Raw genomic sequence first — 27,635 nt, 5'->3', positions numbered from 1 at the left:
GCTCCTATGATCTATGGTTTGATATAATGTTGTGCTCTATTCAGTATTTCACATTGAAACTTCCAAGTTTGTCCATCTGATGTGTCGTCTGAATTTCCTGCGAGCCTTTAACGAGGTTAACAAGGTTGGTTTTTGATGTTCATTAATAATTTGTGATGCGGGGGCTTGTATATAGCTGTGAAGGCACCAGGTCTCAGGGTACCACGCCCGTCTTCGTCCACTTGACCCATGATGATGTAGTCTCCGCCTACCGGGAACCAAACAGCAGTGATGAGGAAAATACATGTTGGACTAACAGGAATTCATTTGCGGATGCAAATATTTGATACCTTTGCGGAACAACGGGCACTTCTTGCACAGTGATGCCAGGATCACTGAGGTGGTCTCTCCGTCCTGCATCGTGGTTAGCTGACCTGGTTTATAGTCTTTGATGATTGACACGTTGATGTTGATGGTGCCACGGGGCCCAGGAGCCAGAGAGGTAATCTTCCCAGTTATCACTGGCATAAGGAGGGTTTGATCAGAATCCAACACTTGACTGGTTAAACTTTTATCTTACTGTATGATTAGCGACAGACTTACCAAATCCACTGGAACAGAAACCCGTCTTGATCGTTCCGATCCTTTTACACGCTTTGGCACATAGTGGATGTTGAGGGACTAAAAGCATGTGACAAAAAAATATTTGATAGATAATAGATGGACAGAGAAAGACCATTTTTATAAGCTCTTACTTACTTGGTCTCTTTCCGTTTGGCCTTGTTGGTGGCGCCTTCCTGGTCTGACCACTGGTGTCCGGCACCCGGCCCCTTGCTGGCTTTTTGGGTCTATTTGTTGGTTCAGGAACAGGAGTAGCTGGGTATTTTGTGGTTGGGGCCGGTGGCTGTGCAGTGGTGACAGGGTCGCCTGGTGGAGTAGGTTTGACAGTGTTTCTTGAGGGAATGGACCGCGCTCCAGTGCCTACATCCACTACAGGTACTTGAGAACCATGTGGGATGCTGGTATAATAAGCCAGGAATCCATCATATGTCACACTGAGGTCGGACACAAACTGCACCAAAAGCACGTTGCCACTGCTAATAATTGGCCTGAAGAATGATGCACAAAAAGGTTCAGTAGAATGTTATAAAGAGTTTATTCATTCCAACAAAACTCGACAACACACTACACAAATTTCATGCATGTGTGTGTGCATGTTAATAAAATAATGTCTGTATAGTTGTTTGCACATTCAGGTCTTGTCTGGCAGGGCAAATGATCTACCGCTATAAGCAACAGGTTGGTCGTTGTCGTGCCCTAACGTTCTTGAAATGGAGCAATATCTCCACCTGGTGGACATTTGCCATTAATGTAGGTACAATAGAATTTCACAGAGAGCTCTTTTTGAAAAGTGCCCACTCCAGTAAAGAAGAATTTTGTCAGATTAAATGATAAGAGACAGCTAACATGAGAGCTTTTTCCAGTCCGCACACTAATTGCTTCTGGATCATTAAAGGGCAACCGTGCAATTTTGCCATCAGGTGAAAGTTGACCAAAGTAGAACTCAACACAACAGCAGTTGCATCTCATTACAGCAAATTGACATATGTTCAGAGAATTTGCTATAAACAGCTAGAATGACCCAATTTGGAAACATCCTCTACTTACGCCGGGGCCTGATGTCCACAGTATTTTCCAATTAGTTGAGAGTCGTCTTTCTCGCCACCATTATAGAATGCCACATAGTCATAGCGGCAGTAGGCGTCAGGCTCCGTGACAAACTTATCAAACGTCACCTGGATCACCTGATACCCAAACAGAAAGAGAACTGTGACTTGAACAGGGAAATGAGAGCACGTGCTTGTTGACGATTCAGGTTCTTCGTGCTACAGACCATATTGGGATCCACGGTGATTAGCCACGAGCAGCTGGTTCCTGCTGGGTATTTTTTATCAGGCCAGTTGGGTGTTTTGATCTCTCCCTGAGCCTTGGTTATCTTCCCCCCGCAGAACTGCTCATCTGTTAGAAGGCAACAAAAACTCTCTAACACAACTAATAAAGACACCAGCAGGCTGCACCCCAAAATATAACAACATACCATCAACATAAGGTTTGGTTCCACTGAAATAAGCCACAAATCCTCGACTCTGCGTCTCGTCATCAGACACCATCTGTAGCATCATAGAATTCGTGGTGGAAATCAGAGCGCCAGGACGGAAGGTTCCACAAAAGCGACCCAGCTTTTGCCCCGACTCGGAAAGGCCATTGTAAATGTCCAGGTAGTCGTAGCGACACTGCGCGTGAGCCTCCAAGTCAAAAATACGGAAGGAGAGCATGACCACATTCCCCTCTGGGACCTGAAAACCAAAAAGATGCAGTGAATCACAGGCTGAAGGTTCAGGAAGGTTCTGGTTCAGTGTTTCGGTGACTCACAGTGATGCGCCAGGTGCATTTACTGTTGGGTTTGTAAAAACTTGGAAATCCCTCACTGGCCACAAAGCCTGACTCTGCAACCAGGTCCCCTCCACAGTAGAACACAGGCCTGTGGGAACAGAGAGCAGAGATCAGGGACACAGAGGCGGGAAGACTCACGGGAAGGGCTGAAGACCAGGAGCCGCGATTCACACAGGACTAAAAATATGACCTCATTTACTGACCCCGTTTACTGAGGCTCAGATCACTAACGTCTGCAGCACAGCTTCCAAAGTACTGGCCAGGGGTCCCAAATTTGTACTATAAGGACATTTCATGAGACCCCATTTGTCCAGACTTTAGATTGTTGTTGATAGATTGTTTTGTGTGATTCCAACATGAGATCACATGTCATTTTGGGCTTAACCTTTGCTTTTTTGTGTGTGTGTTGATTCTATAGGTTTTAGAGCCTTACATATCCTACAGGCCGACTCTTTTTTTCGGCCTTTTCAGTCTCCAGGTCAGACGTTTTTGTCAGGTCCTTGCAGAACCTCTGACCACACGTGGAATCTGTGTTTTCCAGTCAGATGGTGAGATGACATCACTTTCTCTATCTGTTGTATTGATTGCGAGGACATTTTTAGAAGGATGACAAAGTTTGTTTTTTTTTAGGTAGTCACAGTCTTTTATGCTTTTGTTTACAGAGTGTGTTTGGCTGTTTTTCCCTATGAATTGTGCTTGTTTTGTAGTTGTTGATATATATTTTTTTATTGTTTTACAATTTTATATTGTTGCATGTAAAAAACACTTGGTCACCTGATATTTTAACTGTGAAAAATGCTATATATAAAATGATTATTATTAGTAGTAGTAGTAGTATCATTGTTGTTGTTGTTGTTGTTGTTGTTGAATGGGTGAATTAATGAATTTATTTTATTTATTTCAAACATGTAAACAGATTAAAAAGTGAAAAAACATTTTTTATTATTATGATGATGATGATGATTAGTATTATTAGGGGTGGTGACCAAGCAGTTAAGTACGCGTGTCTCTCGTGCAGAAGGTTCCTGGTTCGAACCCACCCCTGCCCACTCTCCAATAAGTTGCATCATGAATGTCATCCTGCATAAGACTTGTGCCAATTCAACATGCAGATCCACCTCTGCTCTGCTGTGGTGACCCCAAGTGAAAACAAGGGAGAAGTCAAATGGACATACTTGTATTATTGCATTAGCAGTAAAATTGTTAGTATTATTGTTGTTCTAATAATGACAATGATAATAACGTTTATTTAAGCAGACAGAAGTCCACTGAGATCAAAACCTCTTTTACAAGTATGACCTGGCCAAGAAAGGCAGCAGCACACATCACAATAGACATATTAACAGCATCATGAGAAAATTAATAACAAATAAAATGCAAAAATACAAAAAATGTGGTCTCTTTTTAAAGCCCATTTTTAATTTTTCTCAGACTTATACTTCAGAAGAAACTTTAGATCTTCCAGTTTTTTGCTCCACTTCTTCATCCCAAATCACCCATTATATTATACAAGTTTTTGGTGAAATGTTCCAGTGCAGGTTGTTCTTAAAAAGAAGATATAAAGTGGGAGAATCGAGCCTAGATTTGATCTGTTTTTGTCTTTGTCTGTTCTACTCCACCATGAACTTTATAACTAGTGATGATGCACTGTTTCGGCAATTACAGCCACAGCAACCTATAACTCCTTCACAACTGTTATGAGTGTCTTGGTGGCTCCCCTCACCCCAGACAGATTTACTACACAGTGCAATACTGTTTGTATTTCTTAATGATCGGCTGAAATTGACATGTTTTTAATCATCTAACGTGAACTTTCTACATGAAAATTTTCAAAGGAGAATGAACAGAGTAAGAATTTCATTGTGTGGTTTTTACGGTTTTTACTGTGTACATGACAATAAAAACTCTTAACTTAAATGAAGTCCAAGCTGTTTAGAATTGGAAATACTCATGTATTCATCACCAGACTTGTCTAAAGAAACATGGATGTAAAAGTGATGATTTAATTCTCTTTAGGGTTATATTAGTTTGTCCAATTACATATGGGCTGTGAAAATGGATGGACTGGACATTAACAAAATTTAACCCATCAAATTAAATGTGAAAGTCAACAGCACAAGTACGTCTTGATTATGTCATTTCAACTTCATTATTTTGGTGCAACGAAGCAAAATTGCAGACGGCATCACTGTCCAAATACTTATGGACATGACTGGTTTGTGGGAAAACTCCCCCCCTCCCCCTTTTTTTCCTCCTATAATTTTGTAGTGGAAAAACAACAATAGTAAAATAAGAGCTCAGAGAGCAGAACCCCAGCAGAGCCAGGCGCCTTCTGATTCCAGCCAAACTGCTGCTCGGGTTCAAACCCACAAACAGAAAGAAAAACATTCACAGCTGTGGCGCCTCAGCCACTGCAGAGTCAGCACGTCTCCCACAAGCCAAAAACCAACAGCAAAATTTGTGCCCAATCAAACAAAAGACTAGAAAGAAGGAAGTTAAAGCCATTTTCTTACATCACAGACAAAAAGTAAATCCTTTAAGCTGTGACAAAGTATCCTCACCACGACTCGCCTGAAAACCTCCAGAATTAAGATTTAAAGCGTTTCTTGATTGGAAGCACGCAGAATGACCTGACCTGGTGTAATTGGTCTGCTGCTGTTGGCTCTGAGCCGTCATCCATCCTAAAGTCAGAGACAGCAACACGGAGACGCAGCCCACATGCATCCTGAAGCAGCATGCACACAAACCAGCAGAGTGCTCCAGAAAAGACCAACGACAGCAGGAGGCATGAAGTGAAAGACGAGGAGGAGGAGGAGGCCTGTGAGAGTGGGCGGGGGGGACTGAAGGACGGGGAAGAGTCTGGGAGATGGAGAGAGAGATGCTGAGAGGACAGCCCGGGTGAGAAAGACACGGGAGGTGGAGGGGGTGATGACGTGAGTGCAGACGAATGGGGGGAAAAAAAAAAACACTTTAATTAAAGCCAGATGTTTGAATATCACAGAGAAGCAACTCAGCTGGATTAACATCCCGTGCAGCGAGGAATGCAACCTTCCACGTGGTCCGGAGATAAACATGGACTTGAATAGACATTAACTCTATGTGATGCACATCCAGAGTGGGTGATCAGATGGCAGCAGAGCCTGAGGCACTGTGCACCTCAACAAGTCGGGACAGAAGTCTTTACATTCCACAGGAAACCTGAGGGGAAGTCGTTCCCAAACACGGCCGCTTTTAACATCAGTTACATGCTGAAAAGACAGCGCCCCACCCCGAAGGAGCAAAACGACAACAAAAAAGTGTCCTTGCTGCAGGAAAACAAATGATCTTGCCCCAAACCATATTACCCTAAGTCCCAGGGCCTCCTCTGGCTCCACAACATGTGAGCCAGGCAACGTCCACCGAAATCCACCAAGGCAGGAATAACACTCGATGGGGGAGTATTGTGTCTCTGAGTCACTGATGAGCAAACCCGCTGGTCTGCGTTCCTGGGGCCTGCAGAGGGGGTGTAGCTGCTATAATTCTGTGCAACCAGTCACCTTCAGGAGAGCGTGCGCCCGCTTTGATAAAAGATGGGAGAACGGAGGACGCTTCGATAAAAGACAGGAGAACGGAGGATGCTTCAATAAAAGATGGGAGAACGGAGGACGGATCGGCTTCAAATGCACTTACGGGATCCAAAAAAAACAAAAAGCATTGTGTCTCCAACGGGGCTCTTGGTTACAGATACAGTCAGTCCCAGTGGCAGGTCAATATCATTCAGTCACTCTTTAATTTTATGTGTGTGTGTGTGTGTGTGTGTGTGTGTGTGTGTGTGTGTGTGTGTGGTGTGTGTGTGTGTGTGTGTGTGTGTGTGTGTGTGTGTGTGTGTGTGTGTGTGTGTGTGTGTGTGTGTGTGTGTGTGGTTGGGGGTGGGGGGGGTACCAAGGTATCAAGGTGTCTTTATTATTCTCGATGGGGCAATTTGTTGCGCAGCCAGCAGACAGAACACATTCATACATACACAGAATTAAACATAACATGAAACAAAAACACACACCAAAAAAACCCACTGCAATTTCTAATATTTAATCCCTTAATACAATACAAGTATGATCCTTGTGTTCCTCTGTATATGACCCATATTCATAGATGTCAAGTCATGAAGCGCGCCGAAGGACAGGTGTTATGTGGATCATAGCTGACATGGGTGACATGACCTTCAGATTGACCTTCAGATCGCCAGCTGAGTGTACACATGATAACACAGTCCTTTTCTCCTGGCACAGCCTGCTGATGTGCACACTCGCTCCAGGCCGTTGCAAAGGCGATATATGTTTTTATGTATTTTGACGTGAAGACAGCATGTACAAGCACGCGTCTCACGGTGGAGAGTTGTAAGGTCATGTCCGTCATAACACGGTACATGTTCTCCAGCTCTGACTTGCAGGTCACGGATCCCAACAGCTGCTGCTGTTTGTGGATATGCCCACCTTTTCGATCTGCGCACAGAACAAAGTGTCACTCTCTGTTTCTTTGTTCTGTGATTATTTATTTTATGTATTTGTGATGTACTGTATTTATGGATGTAGTTATTGTAGTATTTATTTATATTTATATACTTGTCCTGGCTCTGTTCCCTGTGTTTCAATTCAATTTATTAATTTTATATAGTGCTAGCGATCTGACAGGATCAGGCTGACACAGGGCAGACCGACTGCATTAAAAGGCACAATAAAAGAGTAAAAAAATAAAAAGCATAGTAACACAGTATGCTAGCCATAAGAGAGAGAAAACAAGTGTATCTTAAGTTTGGACTTGAAAGTCTCTACAGAATCTGACTGTTTTATGGATGGATGGATGAGATTTATTGTCATGGTCATTACAAGTGCAACAACAATGAGATTACATCCACACTCAAATTGCCACAGACAAGATACAGCAATTAATCCATAATTATTACTTGTTTACCGTAATAATGGCACACATCAGAATTAAAGACAACACATATACATTTGACATTGTTTTGAGGCGATGTGAGTGTGTGGTAGCCACAGCAACATGTCGTCGCACCACCGCTAGCCTACTGCAGTTAAAACTGCACAGCCCCCGGAGGGGGAATGGAGTGGCGTGAGCGGGGGCCAAGATGGGGTGGTGGATGGGGACAGGAGGGGGGTAGGGATGATGTGGAGCATGCTTCAGTCTCTTGTCCTTGTGTGAGTCAGTTGTTTTTCTGTCCATGTGGGAGTTAGAGAAGATAACGGGCAGCTGAATGTTCACCAAGGCCGTAGACATTCTTCTGGAGGAAAACAATGGGGCATTTTATCCTTCAGAGGCTGATAATCCTGTCATGATTGTGGTTGAGCAGTGATAAACACTTTTGCAGTCTCACATGAACAAACCAGATCCCAAATTAGGAATATTCCCCGGTCTCTGAAATCTTCATCTTCATCTGCAAGGTGTGCATTTGCTCCAAGATTTTATCCAATTTGCATCTGAGTTCAGGGGTTAACACAGTCTGAGAATGCATCGCCTTGCCCAACTCATTAATCATGATGGACAGGTGAGGGGTCATGGTTCTGGTGGCAGCCGTCTTGCCAATTTTCCGGTAGGTCAGGGCAGCACATAAGCCAATAAGTACCAGCCCTCCTACTATGAAACCAAATACAAATAAATCCTCAATGTCCTCCACAGAGAATGGCGCAAAGCACGTCTCCCAGGCGTCGAGAACATAGCCCGCAGGGTAAGTTCCATCTGGGCATGCAGGTCCCCCGGCCCTGATCTTCTTGTAGAAAAAATGGGTTCAATAGCATTCAGAGACCAGCTGATCAATTCCATGGTTAATCCAATATAGCTTGAAGAATTCACAGTCTGGTGAAGTAGGGACTTTGAAGATTGGAACAGAGATAAGGGAGAGAGGAGGAGATGCATCCGCCCTCGCCGGAGTCCCAAGCTGGGGGGTGATCGGGAAGCACGACCTCCCCAATCTGAACCCGAGTGGTGTTCAGTTGTTGGACTTCTGTGCTAGTTACAGTTTGTCCATCACAAACACCATGTTCAAGCACAAGCGTGTCCATAAGTGCATAAGGATCTCCTCAGTCCCATCGTCACGTCTTCTGAAGAGGAAGCAGAGACTGGGGACTCAGAGGCGGAGTCATCCATTACCCAGGCAGAAGTCACCAAGGTGGTCAGAAAGCACCTCGGTGGCAAGGCTCCTGGGGTGGATGAAATCTGTCCTGAGTACCTTAAATCTCTGGATGTTGTGGGACTGTCTTGGTTGACACGCCTCTGCAACATCGCATGGTGGTCGGGGACAGTGCCTCTGGATTGGCAGACCGGGGTGGTAGTCCCTCTGTTTAAGAAGGGGGACCAGAGGGTGTGTTCCAACTATAGGGGGATCACACTCCTCAGCCTCCCCAGTAAGGTCTATTCCAGAGTATTGGAGAGGAGAATTCGACCGATAGTCAAACCTTGGATTCAGGAGGAGCAGTGTGGTTTTCGTCCTGGTCGTGGCACACTGGACCAGCTTTACACCCTCCATCGGGTGCTCGAGGGTTCATGGGAGTTCACCCAACCAGTCAACATGTGCTTTGTGGATCTGGAGAAGACATTGAACCGTGTCCCTTGGAGGACCCTGTAGGGGGTGCTCAGGGAGTACGGGGTCCGGGATCCTTTGCTAAGGGCTATCCGCTCCCTGTACGACCGCAGCAGGAGCTTGGTTTGCATTGCCGGTAGTAAGTCAAACCTGTTTCCAGTGCACGTTGGCCTCCGCCAGGGCTGCCTTATGTTACCGGTTCTGCTCATTACCTTTATGGACAAAATTTCTAGGCGCAACCAGGGTGTAAAGGGGGTCTGGTTTGGGAACCACAGAATATCATCTCTGCTGTTTGCGGACGATGTGGTTCTGTTGGCTTCGTCAAATCAGGACCTTCAGCGTGCACTGGGGTGGTTTGCTGTTTGACTGTGAAGCGGGATGAAAATCAGCACCTCCAAATCCAAGGCCATGGTTCTCGACCAGAAAAAAGGTGCTTTGCCCTCTTCAGGTTGGTGGAGTGTCCTTGCCTCAAGTGGAGGAGTTTAAGTATCTTGGGGTCTTGTTCATGAGCGAGGGACGGATGGAGCGTGAGATCAACAGATGGATCGGTGCAGCATCTGCAGTGATGCAGTCGATGTATCGGACCGTCGTGGTGAAGAGAGAGCTGAGCAGGGGGGCAAAGCTCTCGATTTACCGATCGATCTATGTTCCAACCCTCACCTATGGTCATGAGATTTGGCTCATGACTGAAAAAACAAGAACGCAAGTACAAGCGGCCGAGATGAGTTTCCTCCGCAGGGTGGCTGGGTGCTCCCTTAGAGATAGGGTAAGGAGCTCGGTCACTCAGGAGGAGCTCGGAGTCCAGCCGCTGCTCCTCCATGTCAAAAGGAGCCAGCTGAGGTGGCTTGGGCATCTGTTCCAGATGCCTCCTGGACGCCTCGCTGGAGAGGTGTTCCGGGCACGTCCCATTGGGAGGAGGCCCTGGGGAAGACCCAGAACACGCTGGAGGGACTACGTCTCTCGGCTGGCTTGGGAATGCCTTGGGGTTCCCCCAGAGGAGCTGGGGGAGGTGTGTGTGGATCGGGAGATCTGGGCGGTTTTGCTTGAGCTGCTGCCCCCGTGACCCGACTCTGGATAAAGTGGAAGAAAATGGATGGATGGATGGATGGATGGACATTTCGGTGCAAGTATAAGTACCAGGCTCCAGTTCCACTTGGAAGATGTACTGGTATCGTCTGGAACAGTAGGAAACGACAGTTCACTCTTATGCGGGAATTAGAGGGCGAGACCAGCATACCTGAAGCATAAGCTGCAGGAAGCTTCAGCATCATGAGCACATGGCTGGAGATGCATTCAGGGTCAGCAGTAAGGCTTGGTCCTTCAGGCTCTGTCTTCACTTTCAGCAAGGCTGGAAGCTGGCGAGGCAAAAATGTGGAAAGCAAGGCACAGGCAGCAAAACATGCACGTCTCTGGATCTAAGGTCACAAAAGTATTTGCTGATCATCTAACAGATGCTCAGAGTATAAATCGTCTCATGGGTAATTAGTCACTCATCAGAAAACAGCTGAGGCTAGAAACTAAGGATACCATCTAGTGGGAAATAAAACACATGACACAAGTTAAAAACAGAGTCCAGTGCTGAGGCCGGGGGAAATCCTGACAAAGTTTCTAGACATCCAGCTTCTCACTGATGCACGGCAATCTTCTAAAGATTTTATGTGAATGAGATTACCAGCAGTTATTGGCATGTACAAATGAGCATTATCAGTATAGCAATGAAAGGTAATCCCAAAATGCTGCAGTATATGCCCAAGGGGTGCTATATAAAGGGAGAAAAGCAGGGGGCCTAAACAGATCCCTGTGGAACCCCAAATTTCATGTCACTAAGGTTAGAGGTAGTGTTATACAAAACACAGTGACAACGACTGGACAGGTATGATGTCAACCACACAAGGGCACTTCCAGTAATCCCAAAATAATTCTCCAGCCCACTGAGTAAAATATGATGATCCTTGGTATCAAAGGCAGCACTGAGATCTGTAGTGGTATTTGAATCCAGTGCAAGCAGAAGGTCATTCACTACTTTTGTGAGCGCTGTCTCTGTGGAGTGATATTGTCTAAAGGCAGACTGCAGTGGCTCAAAAAGATTATTCTCAGTAAGGTGGTGCACGAGCTGCCGTGAAACCACTTTTTCCAGAATTCTAGAACAAAATTATAGATTTGATGTCAGCCTATAATTTTTTCAATGCATTATTCAATTTCAATTTAATTTCAATTTATTTTTATTTATATAGCGCCAAATCATAACAGAGTTGCCTCAAAGCACTTCACACAGCTAAGGTCTAACCGTACCAACCCCCAGAGCAACAGTGGTAAGTAAAAACTCCCTCTGAGGAAGAAACCTCAAGCAGACCAGACTCAAAGGGGTGACCCTCTGCTTGGGTCATGCTACAAACATAAATTACAGAACAATTCATAGAACAATTCACGGACGAATATACAAGAAATGCTATTGGCGCACAGGACAGGAGGGTCGCCAACATGAATACAACTCCCATCTCTGGATGGAGCTGCACCTTAACAGAGAGAAAAAAACAGAATCAGGCATCAGAAAGACAAAAAATACTGTATAATTTGCCAGCATTAAACAACAAGAAAAACAGAGAAATACTAAGGTGATCGCCGGCCACTAGCCCTACAACTTCACTAAAAGACCCAGAATTTAGGTAAAGTTGAGGCCACGGCCCGCTCCAATTACTAATAAATGAATTAAAAGAGTAAAAAGCGTCAAACAAAACTGTACCAGTATGCTAGCCATATGAAAGGGAAAATAAGTGCGTCTTAAGTCTGGACTTGAAGTCTCCACAGAATCTGAACTGTTTTATTGACACAGGAGATCATTCCACAGAACAGGGGCACGATAAGAGAAGCCTCTGTGACCCGCAGACTTCTTATTCACCTTAGGGACACAAAGTAGTCCTGCACCCTGAGAAAGTAAAGCCCGGGCCGGTTATGTAAGGTTTAATTAGGTCAGCTAGGGTAGGCAGGTGCCAGTCCATGAATAATTTATAGTTTAGTAGCCAGAAACCTTAAAAATCTGATCTCACTGGGACAGGAAGCAGTGAAGAGACGTCAAAATGGGTGTAATGTCGTCGAACTTTCTGCTTCGTGTCCAAAGTCTGGCTGCAGGCATTTTGAACCAATTGGAGACCCCTAATGCTAGACTGCGGTAAACCAGAAAAATAGAACATTGCAGTTGTTCCAATCTAGACGAGATAAATGCATGGATCAGGGTCTCAGCATCAGCCATAGACAGGAGGGACGAATCTTCGCTATATTTCGCAGGTGGAAGAAAGCACAGGTCCTAGTAATATTGTAAGTGGAGGCCAAAGGACAACGAAGGATCAAAAATTACCCGAAGGTTCCTCACTTTGTCAGTGTGATGTATGACACACGAGCCGAGGCTGAGCGTTAACTGGTCAAATTGATGCCGATGTCTCACTGGACCAAGAACCATCATTTCAGTGTTATCAGAGTTTAAAAGTAGGAAGTTCTAGACATCCAACTTCCCACTGCTGCAAGGCAATCTTTAAGGATTTTATGAGATTACTAGCAGTTATCGGCATGTATAACTGAGTATCATCTGCATAGCAGTGAAAGGTAATCCCAAAACACCGCAATATGTGCCCAAGGGGTGCTATAAAGGGAGAAAGCGGGGGGCCTAAGACAGACCCCTGTGGAACCCCAAATTTCATGTCACTAAGGTTAGAGGTAGTGTTACTGTACAAAACACAGTGAGAACGACTGGTCAAGTATGACGTCAGCCATGCAAGGGCACTACCAGTAATCCCAAAATGATTTTCCAGCCTATCAAATAGAATATGATGATCCACTGTATCAAATGCAGCACTGAGATCTAACAGCAACAGAACCATAGTGGTGTCCGAATCCATTGTAAGCAGAAGATCATTCACCACTTTAGTGAGAGCCATCTCTGTGGAATGATATTTTCTAAAAGCAGGACTGCAGTGGCTCAAAGAGATTATTCTCAGTAAAATAGTCTATGAGCTGCCGGTGAAACCACTTTTTCCAGAATTTTAGAGAAAAATGATAGATTTGATATCGGCCGATAGTTTGTCATACACTAGGGTCAAGATTAGGTTTCTTAAGTAATTGTTTAATCACTGCAGATTTGAAACATTTAGGAACAGATCCAGAAGTTAAAGAAAGATTAATAATTTCCATAACAGTCGGCCCAAGAGTGGACCACAGGTCCTTAAACAGTTTTGTTGGTATAGGATCAAATAAATAGGTTGTGCTTTTTGTTGACATTACAAGTTTTGTCAGCATGCCTAGTGAGATACTGTCAAATTGTGTAAATCTAGGTAATATCTCAGTAGTGGTCAGTGAGCCGTAACGCGTTACTTAGTAACGCGTACTCTAATCTGACCCACTTTTTTAGTAACGAGTAATCTAACACGTTAATCTTTCCAAATCAGTAATCAGATTAAAGTTTACTTCTCCATGTCACTGTGCGTTACTATTATTTTTACATTGTGGGTCGATAACAGCATTAAACTTGGTCTGTGGGCAGGAGGTCGGGTTCGACTGAACTGCCCATTTAAGCGAGCTGTGAGCTTTTCATCCGCGTTTTTTTTTGCAGCTGCTCGACTCGTCCTCACCTCTTAAAGCGCGGTGATCAGCACACCTGCACTGAGCTTTACAAAGACATTTTATACTTTTTTCCCTCCTTTATTTAGAATTCTGAGCTGAGCTGCTCCGTATCGTCTCGTTAAAAACAGCTGATCCTCCGCGACGCGTCAACAACTAACACTATTTTCCACTCAAATGCACCTAAACTCTCTTTCTGAGGACCACATGATGTGGAAAACGCAATAAACTTTCTTACCTGTAAATCTGGTCCTGGTTTCTGCATAAATAAATGTTATCCATTCTTTGTGCTCAAACGCCAAAGCAGGGGCGAATCCAGATGGAATGGGGGCGTGGGGCAAGGATGTGCCCCCCACAACACCCCTAGATTAAAGGTCCAGTTTTGAAGCCGTTTTTTACTACAACTACTAATACTGCTTAAAATAATAATAATTTCGACAAGTAAAATGTTTAGAGAAAATTTAAATGTTAGAAAAGTGTTAGAATTTATAGTTTACATTTATAAACAATGTAGGTTTGAAATTGCAAGTTTTACTGTTACAGTGCTGTCAACAGTTAAATATGAGGGCAAGAAAGAGGTCTTTATTTTACTTTTTATAAAACAAGTATTTGTTTTCATTGAAGTCAAGAAAGGGTGACTATAAAGTGAGTTTGGCAAAACAGGTATCATTGTCATGTTGACGTGGGTTGTTGTCGGCAGCTGGGGAAAGTAACTAAAAAAGTAACTAGTAATCTAACTTAGTTACTTTTACATTGAGTAATCAGTAAAGTAACTAAGTTACTTTTTCAGAGGAGTAATCAGTAATTGGATTACTTTTTCAAAGTAACTGTGGCAACACTGGTAGTGGCACCCACATCAATAGCAGGGTGTAGTGGCTGGATTAAGGCATGCCAGGATATGTTTAGCCTGATGTCTTCTATTTTCTTCCCAAAGTAATCCAGGAAACCTTGTGCTGTAAAAGGAGAGCGAACTACAGGTGGCTGTCCATGCAAAAGTGTTGCCACCGTGTCGAACAAGAACTTTAAGTTATGCTTGTTTTTGTTGGTCAAATCAGTGTAGTAAGTCCGTACCAAATTCATCTAAGAATTCAGAATATGGGCCAGGAGGCCTATATACAGTGACAAAGTAATACGACTGATTTTTATTCTTCTGACCTTGGCAATGTGTAATATCCTGAGCAGAGTGGAGAATCAGATGCTCAAACGAGTGATATTTGTAACCCCCAATGGCTAATAAGCTAAACCTAAATTTATAAATAAGAGCAACACCCCCGCCTTGCTTCACATCACGAGGGACGTGACTAAATGTATATGCTGGTGGGCAGGCCTCATTTAAGGGGAGGACAGCTGTAGGTTTAAGCCAGGTTTCACATAGCCCAATCATATCTAAGTGATGATCAATAATTAGATCATTGATCAACAATGATTTTGAGGACAGTGATCTTATGTTAATGAGACCCAGTCTAAGGACCTCAGTGGGGTTGACAGTTGCACTGTTTGGGTTTAGGGGTGGTTCCAGAGTAGCATATATAAGATGCCTAGAAGTAGGTTTAAGTTTAAGACATTCCACGCGCGTTGTAGATAGCAGACACAAAATCTTTGCTCTTGCTGGAACAACCACTGGGCCATCCTCAATTTCAACATCATCCAATATAGTAATGGGTATTAAGTTTGGAGAGCATATCCCTCTACGATTTTTATGGACATGACTACGGAAGCAGGCCACAGTCTCAACTTAAATTCCCTCCCTGGCATATAAACTGCACTATCACCATTGTGGATTTTCTGCACTAAATTCCCCGCTAAGCTAATGGATTCCACACCCACATTTGTCATAAGCCTTGCAGGGTCTCTAATCACCTGCTCCGTGGCCTGCTGTAGATTCCTAATGTTACCCTCCCTGTAGAGCTCTATCTATGTTCGCAGACATGATGCTGGAGCTTTCCCCAGTAGGGTGGAGGCCGTCCGGCATCAGCAAGCCATGGTGGCCCCAGAATGAAGGCCAGTTATCAATAAAGCTAAAGCCTTGCTGTCTACAAAACTGCGCCAGCCACCTGTTTAACGATGTCAGCCTGCTAAACGGCTCATCAGTACCCCGGGAGGGGAGGGGACCAGAGACTATTAATCGATGCTGACACATCTTTCTGGCAAGGTCACAAGTCCTCTCTATGTCCATTTTTGTGACCTCTGAGTGCTTCATCCTGATATCATTGGTGCCAACGTGAATAACTATGTGACTATATCTCATGTCATGTTCCTTCGTCTGTCTTCCCTTCTGCAGCGTCAGCACCCTAAGATGAGATGCAATGTCGGGAGCTCTGGCCCCAGGAATACATTTAACGTCCGCCGGCATCTGTAACCTGACTTTGCGGGTGATAGAATCCCCTATCACTAAAGTCCGGTACACTAGGGTTCAAGATTAGATGAAAGTATTTAGAGATACACGATCCTAATTCTAATTTTGACCTAATGGGGGCACCAGAGGGAAGGTCCTAGGGTCACCACAAATCAATCGACTTCATCCTCAGAAGGTCCATGAATGTTTCCAGACAATTTTAAAAAGAATCGATGAAATCTCTTGGAGTTAGCACGCTACTGTGAAAACTCTGTTGTGGCTACACGGTGGCGGTCCATGAAAAACCATAATAGTCCCTCCCTGACGCTCATCAGTTTGGGGATATAATAATACCACTGCATTTCTCATCCTTAAAAATGTACGATTATGCACCGGGATTAGACCTGATGATTTAGAGCCTGAGCTACTAATAAAACACATGCGTGGCAGCCATCTTGGAAAATGGCCATCTCTACAATGCCCCTATAACCAAAAATTATCTTAGGGTATCTTGAGCACTGTGTCAAATTTCATGCTTTTATCGTCAAAGTCACGATTCATCACATATCTGCTCCACTATGGAGCATCTGATGAGATTCTGTTACAGCTTCTGCCCTCAAGATGAAAGATTTTTCAAATTCCCTGCAGCTCCTCACAACACCAGCGGGTGAAGCACCAACTTGTCGTGCACGGTCATGTTGATACATTTTGTTATCTACTGCTACATTCCTGCTGCTCGTAGCTGTTTATAGAACTTAGTGCAAATTATTACACCATAACATGTAGAGACAGGTTACACACCACATTTCCACTGACAGGTACACGCTGTGTGTGTGTGTGTGTGTGTGTTTGTGTGTGGTGTTGTGTGTGTTGTGTGTGTGTGTGTGTGTGTGTGTGTGTGTGTGTGGTTGTGTGTGTCATGTGCACTTTGTGTGGTCCTCCCCCTTGTTTGCACTTGTGCACTTAATCCACACTTTACCCTGTAATTGTGTGCATACCCCCCCCCCCCCCCCCACGATGTCTTTGTGGCACCGTGGTCCCTGGAGGACAGACGTCTCTGGTCTCTGCGTATGTTTGTGTTGGCTGGTATGATGTTAAAGTTGTAGTCGATCTGTAATAATTTAGCATCAGCCACATATACGATAATATAATTTAAAAGTATTTAAATGTATTTATTCACAACCTGATTCGGAGTTTATTTGTTGGGAAATTCTCTCCAAGTTGCATATTGGGAGGGTGTTAAATACATTTGCATACCAACACAGACAGTGCAGCAGATCAGCGTAAGAATCAGTCGTTGATGATAGAAGCATCAAATTTGGTATAGAGACTTCTGAGAAGTCCTTTTCTTCAAAAAACATCTTTAGCCTCATAAATCTTAATACGCGGGCTGTTTTCAACATGACCACCAAAAATAGTATGCAAATAAAACCCATTGCCAAGCAAATATGGGTGATCTTCATTTACAAAACTAAGGAGCCCTTCACACATAGTGTGAAGTTTGGACAAAGTGCACACTTAGTGCACATGACGCAGGATCGTGTGCAACCTATGTGCCTCGTACACCTGCTGCTAACAACTATTTGTGCACACAGGCACCTGAAAGACAAAGTGTGCGCTGTGCAAAACCCATCTGACCCTCTTGCAGCAGGTGCCAGCCAAATTCTAGGTGACACGCACGAACATCTAACACTGCTTGCATAGCACTTAGAAAATTGTGTGCCAATCGCACTCTTGGCACAACAGCAGACTGCAGACAACTACTGTCGTACTCACAAAGAAATTTGTCTAAGTTCCACACGAGTGTGGCTTTGGTGTGGTGCTGAAGCTGACAGGAGGTGTGTCCTCCCACTGAAGCGCTGCAGAATCTGTGGATCTGGACACTCCAGCTGGACACCACGTACTGTCTTTGGGACGGACATGGACAACAACTGCCCACTGTGATGCATGTGGTGCCTTTTTGCTGTTAAATAAATAAAAACATAGATCACTGTGGCGACGTGTTGCAGCGAGCAGCCCCACACGTTACACACATGGACAGGCTGCTCCTAGTTGAAACGGACCATCAGATCAGAACATGCAGCAGGCATTCTCACTGTCCACATCACCAACTGGAGCTTTGTTCCACATGACGCGGTGTCCTGCGGCGTGTCGTCCACAAGACACTCGCGTGTGTCCGTTGGAGATGCGCCAACAAATGTGGACATGATGAGACGAGTGAACTGCTTCTCATTCATGTCATTTCATGACTGTATGTCTGTGACCATGGTCATTGGCAGAGGAACAGACAGATCATATTTGTATTGCGTTGCTTCATAAATGTGGTGTTTTTATATGGTGTGTGATTTTATTTATTTATTTTTTTTTGCAATACTTCTATGTCCTTCCTGATATATTTTTGTGTGGTGATCCTACCTATTTAATCTACAGCAATGATAGAAAAGATTAGCTGATGCTGAACTCTGTGCTGAATTGTACATCTGTGATTGCCACCAGTGTGCCCTGGTTGTTGCTCGATACCCTCTTTTTTTTGGGGGGGGGGGGGGTATAATGTTGAAGTCATTGTTTCATCAGCTCATCAGTCCATCCTGGAAGTTTCCAGTCTTCATGTAATGATGTGGGAGCAAAGCAGATATTAGCAGAAAGAATCTCTCTGTGTGCTACCCCTACTTAATTCAGTCTGCGTGTGCCCACTGCCGGGAAAGAAGCAACTACATGGACCCTACGTGGTAAGAGTTTGGTAAGTAGGGAGGACGAGTGTTCAGCCAAAGGACATGCCTGGCTTTAAAAGTAAAAAGTACTACCTCTACTACTACTAAACCCTGACACGCCAAACACTATCACATGTTCTTCTGCATGCATGTACACTTATTAAAAACGCATACATCCATCTAGTAATTTCAATTCCTGCCTAGTCCAACAGTACAGTATTTAACAGGTACAACATTGAAATAAATTTTGTACAAATTATACGTACATGATGAAAATAGATATTTCCAAGCGCCATCTTGGAAAAAATGCTGCATCTTGAAAATTGAAAGGCTAATGTTTTGTTGTTGTTGTTGTTATTGTTGTTAGCAAGTAGACAAACAATTAGCATTATGCCAAAGTTGGTGCTGGGTATCACAGAATGAAAACTTATTATGATATATTCATTATCAATTGTGGTGTGGTGAAATTTTTAAAATTTTATGGCGCTATTCCACAGAGCATTCCTTCCCATTTAATCCCAAATAGAAAATCAGGGTGTGTTTTGAAGCAGTACAGTAACTTTGAGATCCATCTTTGTTAATCTTGAGCAAAACTTGGTATAACCCCCATTCCAATGAGTTGTGATGTTGTGTAAAATGTAAATAAAAAAGAATACAATGATACTGCAAATCCGCTTCAACCTATATTCAATTGAATACACCACAAAGACAAGATATTTAATGTTCAAACTGATACGTTTATTGTTTTTCTGTAAATATTTTCTTATTTTGAAATGGATGTCTGCAACATGTTTCAAAAAAGGCTTGGACAGTGGTATGTTTACCACTGTGTTACATCACCTTTCCTTCTAACAACACTCATAAGTTTTTGGGAACTGAAGACACTAATTGGTGAGTGTATAAAAGGAGGATCCCAAAAGGCTCAGCTGTTCACAAGCAAAGATGGGGTGAGGATCACCACTTTTGAACACTGCATGAAAAAATAGTCCAACAGTTTAAGAACAATGTTTCTCAATGTTCAATTGTAAGGAATTTAGGGATTCCATCATCTACAGTCCATAATATAATCAGAAGATTCAGAGAATCTGGAGAACTTTCTACACGTAGTGGCAAGGCTGAAAACCAACACTGAATGCCCGTGACCTTCGACCCCTCAAGCGACACTTCATTAAAACCGACATCATTGTGTAAAGGATCTTACCCGCGTGGGCTCAGGACACTTCAGAAAACCATTGTCAGTTAACAGTTTGTTGCTACATCTACAAGTGCAAGTTAAACTATATCATGCAAAGCGGAAAGTCATACATCACAACATCCAGAAACACCACCGCCCTCTCTGGGCCCGAGCTCATTTGAAATGGACAGACGCAAAGTGGAAAAGTGTGCTGTGGCTGATGAGTCCACATTTCAAACTGTTTTTGGAAATCATGGACGTCGTGTCCTCTGGACAAAAGAGGAAAACACCATCCAGACTGATACCAGCGCAAAGTTCAAAAGCCAGCATCTGTGATGGTATGTGGTTGTGTTAGTGCCCATGACATGGACAACTTACACATCTGTGAGGGCACCATCAATGCTGAAAGGTACATCTAGGTTTTGGAGCAACACATGCTGCCACCAAGCAATGTCTTTTTCAGGGATGTCCCTGCTTATTTCAGTAAAACAATGCCAAGCCACATTCTGCACATGTTACAACAGCGTGGCTTCGTAGTAAAAGAATGCAGGTACTAGACTGGCCTGCCTGCATTCCAGACCTGTCACCCATTGAAAATGTGTGCCGCATTATGAAGCGCAAAATATGACAATGGAGACCCCGGACTGTTGAACACTGAAGTCGTACATCAAGCAAGAATGGGAAACAATTCCACCTACAAACCTTCAACAATTATTGGTCCTCAGTTCCCAAACACTTATTGAGTGGTTGTTTAGAAGAAAAGGTGATGACAAACATACCACTGTCCCAGCTTTTTTGAAATGTGTTGCAGGCATCCATTTCAAATGAGCAAATATTTGCACAAAAACAATAAAGTTTATCGGTTTGAACATTACTATCTTGTCTTTGCAGTATATCAATTGAATATAAGTTGAAGAGGATTTGCACATCACTGTATTCTGTTTTATTTACATATTTCATTGGAATTGGGGTTGTATATGTAATATACAGCCTCATGACACCAATTTGACATTGGGATCCAATATTTGAACTGTAAATTTCATCCTGATTCTCAAAGTCATTGATAATATGTGGTAACGTCCTGGTATTTGTAGTCCTTTTAACAGCTTCAGTGTTATTCAAACTTCTTAACAGGGTATTCCGTCATGACTACGGAATGAAACCTGTTTGATGATGCTCTGTCGGGGTAAAATTTTGAAAGCCGATCCCGTGTCTGTTGCAGTTATTGTTCAAAGTCTGGAGATCATGCTCCTCCTTTTTCGTTTTTTCGGGTGGGCTGCCAGTTGCCAGGTCTGCACTTTATAAGCCAAGCCAGATTACGCCGTTTTATCCCGTTTCTGTGGTTTATAGTAGTAGAGCGGCGCCTTCTGGAATAGCCCTGTTAGGAGGTTACAGTAGAGTTGTGAAACTTCTGAGAGGGGGACACAGCCCCATCCCACCTCACTGTAGAGCTGCCTGTGGTAATTGTGGTCATTATCTGATCATGTTGTGTTTCTGTCAAAGCTGTGATGGGAGGCAGCAGAAACGGGAATGTTTTGGGTCGACTTTGGGGGCCGAAAATGTGCAGGAATGTGCAAAAACCTCTGTTAAAAGTGGAGTTTCAGTGACCTTCTCACTGAGCAAGAATCTGATACACAAGTGTAGGTTTCTGGAATAACTCCTGACGGTCCCCTCCATGCTGGAAGTGCATTCCTCTCCATGTCAAAGGGAACAGCAGACGGGGAGTGCACGACCGCAAATGGGGACAGATCAGGAAAAAAGAGGAAAAAGCTAATATTTTGTGAAGTATAGTTAAACAAAAAAGGGAATGTGCTTCTTTTTTTTGGCACCATGGTTTGGGGTCATGTTGTGGTCTGACTAATCCTGCAGATTATTCTTCTACATCTCTGAATCATCCACTATTTATGATTTAGGGTGTCAAACTGGTGCACAAACTGCTGCAGAGTTTACAGAGAACAGAATATGACTTATGATGACTTATAACAACTGTCCGCCCATCTGTAATTGCAGTTTCTCTCAGCGGCACTGTGCCCAGTTTTAAAAAAAGAGCAGACTTCCGCTCATGCAGGAGGTCAAATTCCATGACCTCAGAAATAACAGGAACACAAGTGTAGATGGTTCACAGCATCCTGCTGTTAATCAGAGAAACACTCCAGGCAGCACAGTAGCATGATTAACACACAACAAACTGTTTCACAGGAGGAGTCTGAAGAACACAACAACACATGAGAAGGTCCACATCACACCATGGATCAATGTGAACGTTCTTCAGGAAAAGAAATGTTTCAAAGAGCACAACGCAAGCTGCCAACAAACATCGCCCTGAGATGTTCTTCTTTAGGTGGCACTAGTGTCACTTTACCTGTGGGGTTTACTGACATTCTCAGAGCAGGGTGGGGCTCAGGGCCTCCAGGCCCACCACCACACATCCGCTCTGGGATGAACTACTGATACCTTTTTAATGCCTCCAATTTTCATGGAGATACCTGCCCACTGCTCCTGGTGTTCACAAATGATCTTACAGGCAAGTACAAATCAAACTCTACTCGGCTTCACATCCAGACACCTGACTGGATCTGATGCTCTCAGTGTGGAATTACTGCAGCAATTCCAATAAGCATATTTTTCCTTTATACAGTAGTGTTCAGAATAATAGTAGTGCTAACGTGATTAAAAAGATTAATTCAGGTTTTGAGTATATTTCTTATTGTTACATGGGAAACGAGGTACCAGTAGATTCAGTAGATTCTCACAAATCCAACAAGACCAAGGATTCAATGATATGCACACTCTTAAGGCTATGAAATTGGGCTATTAGTAAAAAAAAAAAAGTAGAAAGGGGGTGTTCACTATATAGTAGCATTTGCTGTTGATGCTACAAGCTCAAAACTATTATGTTCAAACTGCTTCTTTAGTAATCCTGTGAATCACTAAACTAGTATTTAGTTGTACGAGTATAACCAGTTTTTCATGATTTCTTCACATCTGTGAGGCGTTCATTTTGTTGGTTTGGGAACCAAGATTTGCTCGTTACTAGTGTGCTTGGGGTCATTGTCTTGTTGAAACACCCATTTCAAGGGCATGACCTCTTCAGCATAAGGCAAACATGACCTCTTCAAGTATTTTGACATATCCAAACTGATCCATGATACCTGGTATGCGATATATAGGCCCAACACCATAGTAGGAGAAACATGCCCATATCATGATGCTTGCACCACCATGCTTCACTGTCTTCACTGTGAACTGTGGCTTGAATTCAGAGTTTGGGGGTCGTCTCACAAACTGTCTGTGGCCCTTGGACCCAAAAAGAAACAATTTTACTCTCATCAATCCACAAAATATTCCTCCATTTCTCTTTAGGCCATTGATGTGTTCTTTGGCAAATTGTACCTCTTCTGCACGTCTTTTATTTAACAGAAGGACTTTGCGGGGGATTCTTGCAAATAAATTAGCTTCACACAGGTTCTTCTAACTGTCACAGCAGCTTACAGGTAACTCCAGACTGTCTTTGATCATCCTGGAGCTGATCAGTGGGTGAGCCTTTGCCATTCTGGTTATTCTTCTATCCATTTTGATGGTTGTTTTCTATTTTCTTCCACGCGTCTCTGTTTTTTTTTTTTTTTTTTGTCCATTTTAAAGCATTGGAGATCATTGTAGATGAACACCCTATAATTTTTGCACCTGCGTATTAAGTTTCCCCCTCTCCAATCAACTTTTTCATCAAACTACGCTGTTCTTCTGACAATGTCTTGAACGTCCCATTTTCCTCAGGCTTTCAAACAGAAAAGTACGTTCAACAAGTGCTGGCTTCATCCTTAAATAGGGGACACCTGATTCACACCTGTTTGTTCCACAAAATTGAAGAACTCACTGACTGAATGCCACACTACTATTATTGTGAACACCCCCTTTTCTACTTTTTTTTACTAATAGCCCAATTTCATAGCCTTAAGAGTGTGCTATCATGATGCTTGGTCTTGTTGGATTTGTGAGAATCTACTGAATCTATTGTACCTTGTTTCCCATGTAACAATAAGAAATATACTCAAAACCTGGATTAATCTTTTTAGTCACATAGCACTACTATTATTCTAAACACTACTGTATAGTAAATGAACTAACACAAAAGCTTATTGTTGGCAACTGTTTGTGCTATGTTTGAAAACTTTTTTATTATTATTATTATTATTACAACAGCACCATTCTCATGTTCGCCAACTGATCACATTGTTGTCATGGCGACACCTAGTGGTTAAAACGTAAACCTACACTTAACGTTGTGATGGAGTGATTAGCTTCATTTCCTACACTTTGTACTCACAGGGCTGGTTTGCTCCTGCAGTGGGTTGATTTGTTGGGTTGTTAACCATCACTGTGTCTGGCTGGTTGGTCAACAGCTGCTTGTCTGTCTGGAATCTGGAGTCCCACAGGTTCTTAACCCTGTCAGACTTGTGGACTTCTAATCTATATGTGGCACACATGTTCCTCTACACTATTCCCGACACTTGGTTGTGCCTCTCAGTGTTCGCTGTCCCAGCTTCTATCTTGCATCCTGCTACTAGTATGTGCTGGACTGTCTCTGGAGCACATCTGCACAGCCTGCAACTTGGGTCCTGTTGACTGTGGTAGACTGTTACCTCTATGGATTTGGTGCTTAGGGCTTGTTCTTGTGCTGATCAGAGCCTTTGTGCTGTCCTTTAAGCCAGTCTCTTCTAGCGACTGGTAGGTCTTCTTGATGTCAGCCACTTCCTCTACCTGTCAATGGAGGGGCCTGGTCTTCCATGATATCTCCTCCACTTGTTCCTTATCACCATCTGTCTTCAGCTGCCCGAGGCATTCTTGTAGCAGCTGATCTCGGGTGGGGGGCATCTTTCTTATGTATTCATGGATGCTCCTCATCTCATCCTGGATTGTGGCTCTGACACTCACGAATCCTCACCCTCCCTCCTTGCATTGCTCAAAGAGTCTCAGGTGCCGGACTTGGGGTGGAAACCTGCCTTGCAATTGTGAAGAGTTTTTGTGTCTTCTTTAAAAAACAGCATTATTACAGCTGTTATTACGGACAGCAGCTGGTGACTGGTGACTGGCAGGGTGTATGTATTGATGGCTCGGCTCTTATTCCTACCACTGAGCTGGCTTCTGAGCACCTGTCTTACCTGCTGGAGGTATTTGGCTGTGTCTGACCTTCTTACATCTTCACCATACTCATTGTAGGGATGTGTCTGGTTTCCTCCAAACATGACGCCTGGCATTCACGGCCAAAGAGTTTAATCTGTGTCTCATCAGACCAGAGAATTTTGTTTCTCCTGGTCTGAGAGTCCTTCAGGTGCCTTTTGGTAAACTCCAGGCGGGCTGCCATGTGTCCTTTTACTAAAGAGTGTCTTCCGTCTGGGCACTCTACAATACAGGGCCCAATTAGTGGATTGCTTGCAGAAATGGTTGTCCTTCTGGAAGGTTCTCCTCTCTCCACAGAGGAATGCCGGAGCTCTGACAGAGTGACCATCGGGTTCTTGGTCACATCCCTGACTAAGGTCCTTCTTCCCCGATCGCTCAGTTTAGACGGGCAGCCAACTCGAAGAAGAGTCCCGGAGGATCTGAACTTCTTCCATTTATGGATGATGGAGGCCACTGTGCTCTTTGGACCTTCAAAGCAACAAAATGTTTCCTGTACCCTTCCCCAGATTTGTGCCTCAAGATAATTCAGACAATTCCTTGACTTCATGCTTGGTTTGTGCTCTGACATGCACTGTCAACTGTGGGACCTTGTGTCCCTTTCCAAATCATGTTCATCAAATGAAATTTGCCCCAGGTGGACTCTAGTGAAGTTGGAAAGAAGGGGCACCTGAACTCAATTTTGAGATTCCTTGCAAAGGCTGTGAATACTTATGTAGCAGTGATTTCTTAGTTTTTTGTTTGTTGTTTGTTTGTTTGTTTTTAATAAAATTTGCAAAGTCTACAAAAACTTTTTTTCACATTGTCATTATGGGGTATTGTGTGTAGAAGTCTGAGGAACAAAATATTAATTTAATCCATTTTGGAAAAAGGCTGTAACATAACAAAATGTTGAAAAATGAAGCGCTGTGGAATACTTTCTGGATGCACGCGCGCGCACACACACACACACACACACACACACACATTATATATAGAGTTTTGTAGCTTTTAGTTATTGAACAGCTTTAGTTACTTACAAATGAAGATAATGGTGATGTTGTACTGGTTTTATTCTTAAACTGATCTGCTCATTATTATAACCATTTGATAATAAATGTTATATTAATTGGATACATTATTTAGTGACATTCTAATTGTTGTAGCAGAATTGTTTCATTCAAGGGTGGGTAATTTATTATTGGACAGTTAGTTAATGAACTGGTTGCACTGTTGCTTCAATGTAAGAAGGTCTGTGCTTCAAAGCCTGAAATCTGCTCATACATCAGAAACTATGTGTGTATTACTAACTCAACCACTGTTGTAATAAATGTTAGTAATATAAACCATCCCTTTTTACATGAAGATATGTGTCTGTCTATATAATATGATAATAATAACAACCAACTAGTAAGTTATCCCCAAGGTCTGTCCGGGACCCAACTGTAAGCTGATTTTTGTCTTTAGCCCGTCTTATTCTCACTGAAAGTTAACTTCTCAAATGAAACTTTGCTCCACAATTTGAGCAGCTTGTGTCACCATCTAGTGGGCACTGTAAGTATTTCAGGGCTTCTGGTACATTTCCTACTTGAAAACCCAAATTTAATTAAAAAAAGGCATTTATCAATGTCAGAAATGCATTTTTTTTTTTGGTACTCAGAGCTTTGACCTCACAGTATTAATGTAAAAATTTAGATTTTGAGCGTTTTATGGTTCTTTGAGTTTAAGATGTGAAAGGTTGCCAGAAGGACACATGGAAGGGTGGAATTTCTCCTTCCAAGCACAACTTACATTTGTTAATAATCATAAAAATAAATCATTCATTCATTTTCTATCCCTGCCTATTCTAATTAAGGGTCACAGGGGGCTGGAGCCAGTGGTCATTGGGTGGGAGGTGAGATACACCCTGGGCAGGACGCCACTCCATCACAGTAATAATGTATTGACACTTTAAGTTGAAAACTTTTCTAAGTGTCCAACATAAAAAATATAACATCAAAACAAGTCTGTAGATTTATAATCAGTTAATCACGTTCTTAATCATTTTGACAACTGCGATTTCCTGTGCAATGTGCATGAAAGCAACTTTTATCTGACTGTGGATCTGTAGACAGACTCCTGTATTCACGGAAAACAGCTTTAGTGACATTTCTCACAGTTATTACAAGAGTGGCTGAGTTAGCTGTGCGTAATAAGTACACATATTACAACACTGATAGTGGTTGCAACATATAACGTGTGCCGTATCATCTTTGCATCACGATGACCACAAATGAGCAAAATGGGCGGAGCCAGAAGAACCACAGTTTATGACAAACATCACAAAACATTGCTTTTAAGTCACATAAACTTAAAAAGGTTGTTAGTAACTGAAGTACCACGTACTCACAATAAACAGGCTATTCTTCCTCACCATCTTAAATGGACGTTATCTAATTTTTCTGAGCCCATGAGTTTGCATATGATTTATAAAATAAATTATTTTTCTGTGTGGACTTTTTTTAATAACCAACATCCACATGTGTTTACTTAATTGAAGTAATAATAAACTATGGAAGCTGATGACTTGTTTTAGCTATGACTAGACACACCCACAAAACACAAGAATCACACACGGCAAAGTTGTCACTGTTTTTCCAATATACA

The 27,635-nt window shown here is 43.0% G+C and overlaps 1 protein-coding gene across 1 annotated transcript; it reads right to left on the bottom strand.

Moving 5' to 3' along the window:
* On the bottom strand, positions 1 to 5,230 carry pcolcea (procollagen C-endopeptidase enhancer a). The gene is made up of 9 exons (XM_034177726.1): positions 5,069 to 5,230; positions 2,413 to 2,521; positions 2,078 to 2,336; positions 1,874 to 1,998; positions 1,648 to 1,784; positions 739 to 1,088; positions 583 to 660; positions 330 to 500; positions 1 to 247 (listed from the first exon to the last, which is right to left on the bottom strand). Exons 1-9 carry the CDS (start codon positions 5,155 to 5,157, stop codon positions 117 to 119), a joined length of 1,449 nt encoding a protein of 482 aa, XP_034033617.1. The 5' UTR covers positions 5,158 to 5,230; the 3' UTR covers positions 1 to 116.
* Between the last annotated feature and the right edge of the window lie 22,405 nt (positions 5,231 to 27,635).

The sequence above is a fragment of the Thalassophryne amazonica genome, chromosome 9, assembly GCF_902500255.1.
Source record: "Thalassophryne amazonica chromosome 9, fThaAma1.1, whole genome shotgun sequence".
NCBI lineage: Eukaryota > Metazoa > Chordata > Actinopteri > Batrachoidiformes > Batrachoididae > Thalassophryne > Thalassophryne amazonica.
Note: the sequence above shows the minus strand (reverse complement) of the source record. Positions and strands in the feature narration are given on the sequence as shown.

Excerpts from the sequence above, each read along its gene's own strand:
- pcolcea (XM_034177726.1), bottom strand. The coding sequence starts at position 5,157 with ATGCATGTGGGCTGCGTCTCCGTGTTGCTGTCTCTGACTTTAGGATGG. Across the intron at positions 2,337-2,412 it reads AATGCACCTGGCGCATCACT|GTCCCAGAGGGGAATGTGGT; the intron begins GTGAGTCACCGA and ends TTTGGTTTTCAG. Across the intron at positions 1,785-1,873 it reads TCACCGTGGATCCCAATATG|GTGATCCAGGTGACGTTTGA; the intron begins GTCTGTAGCACG and ends TTTGGGTATCAG.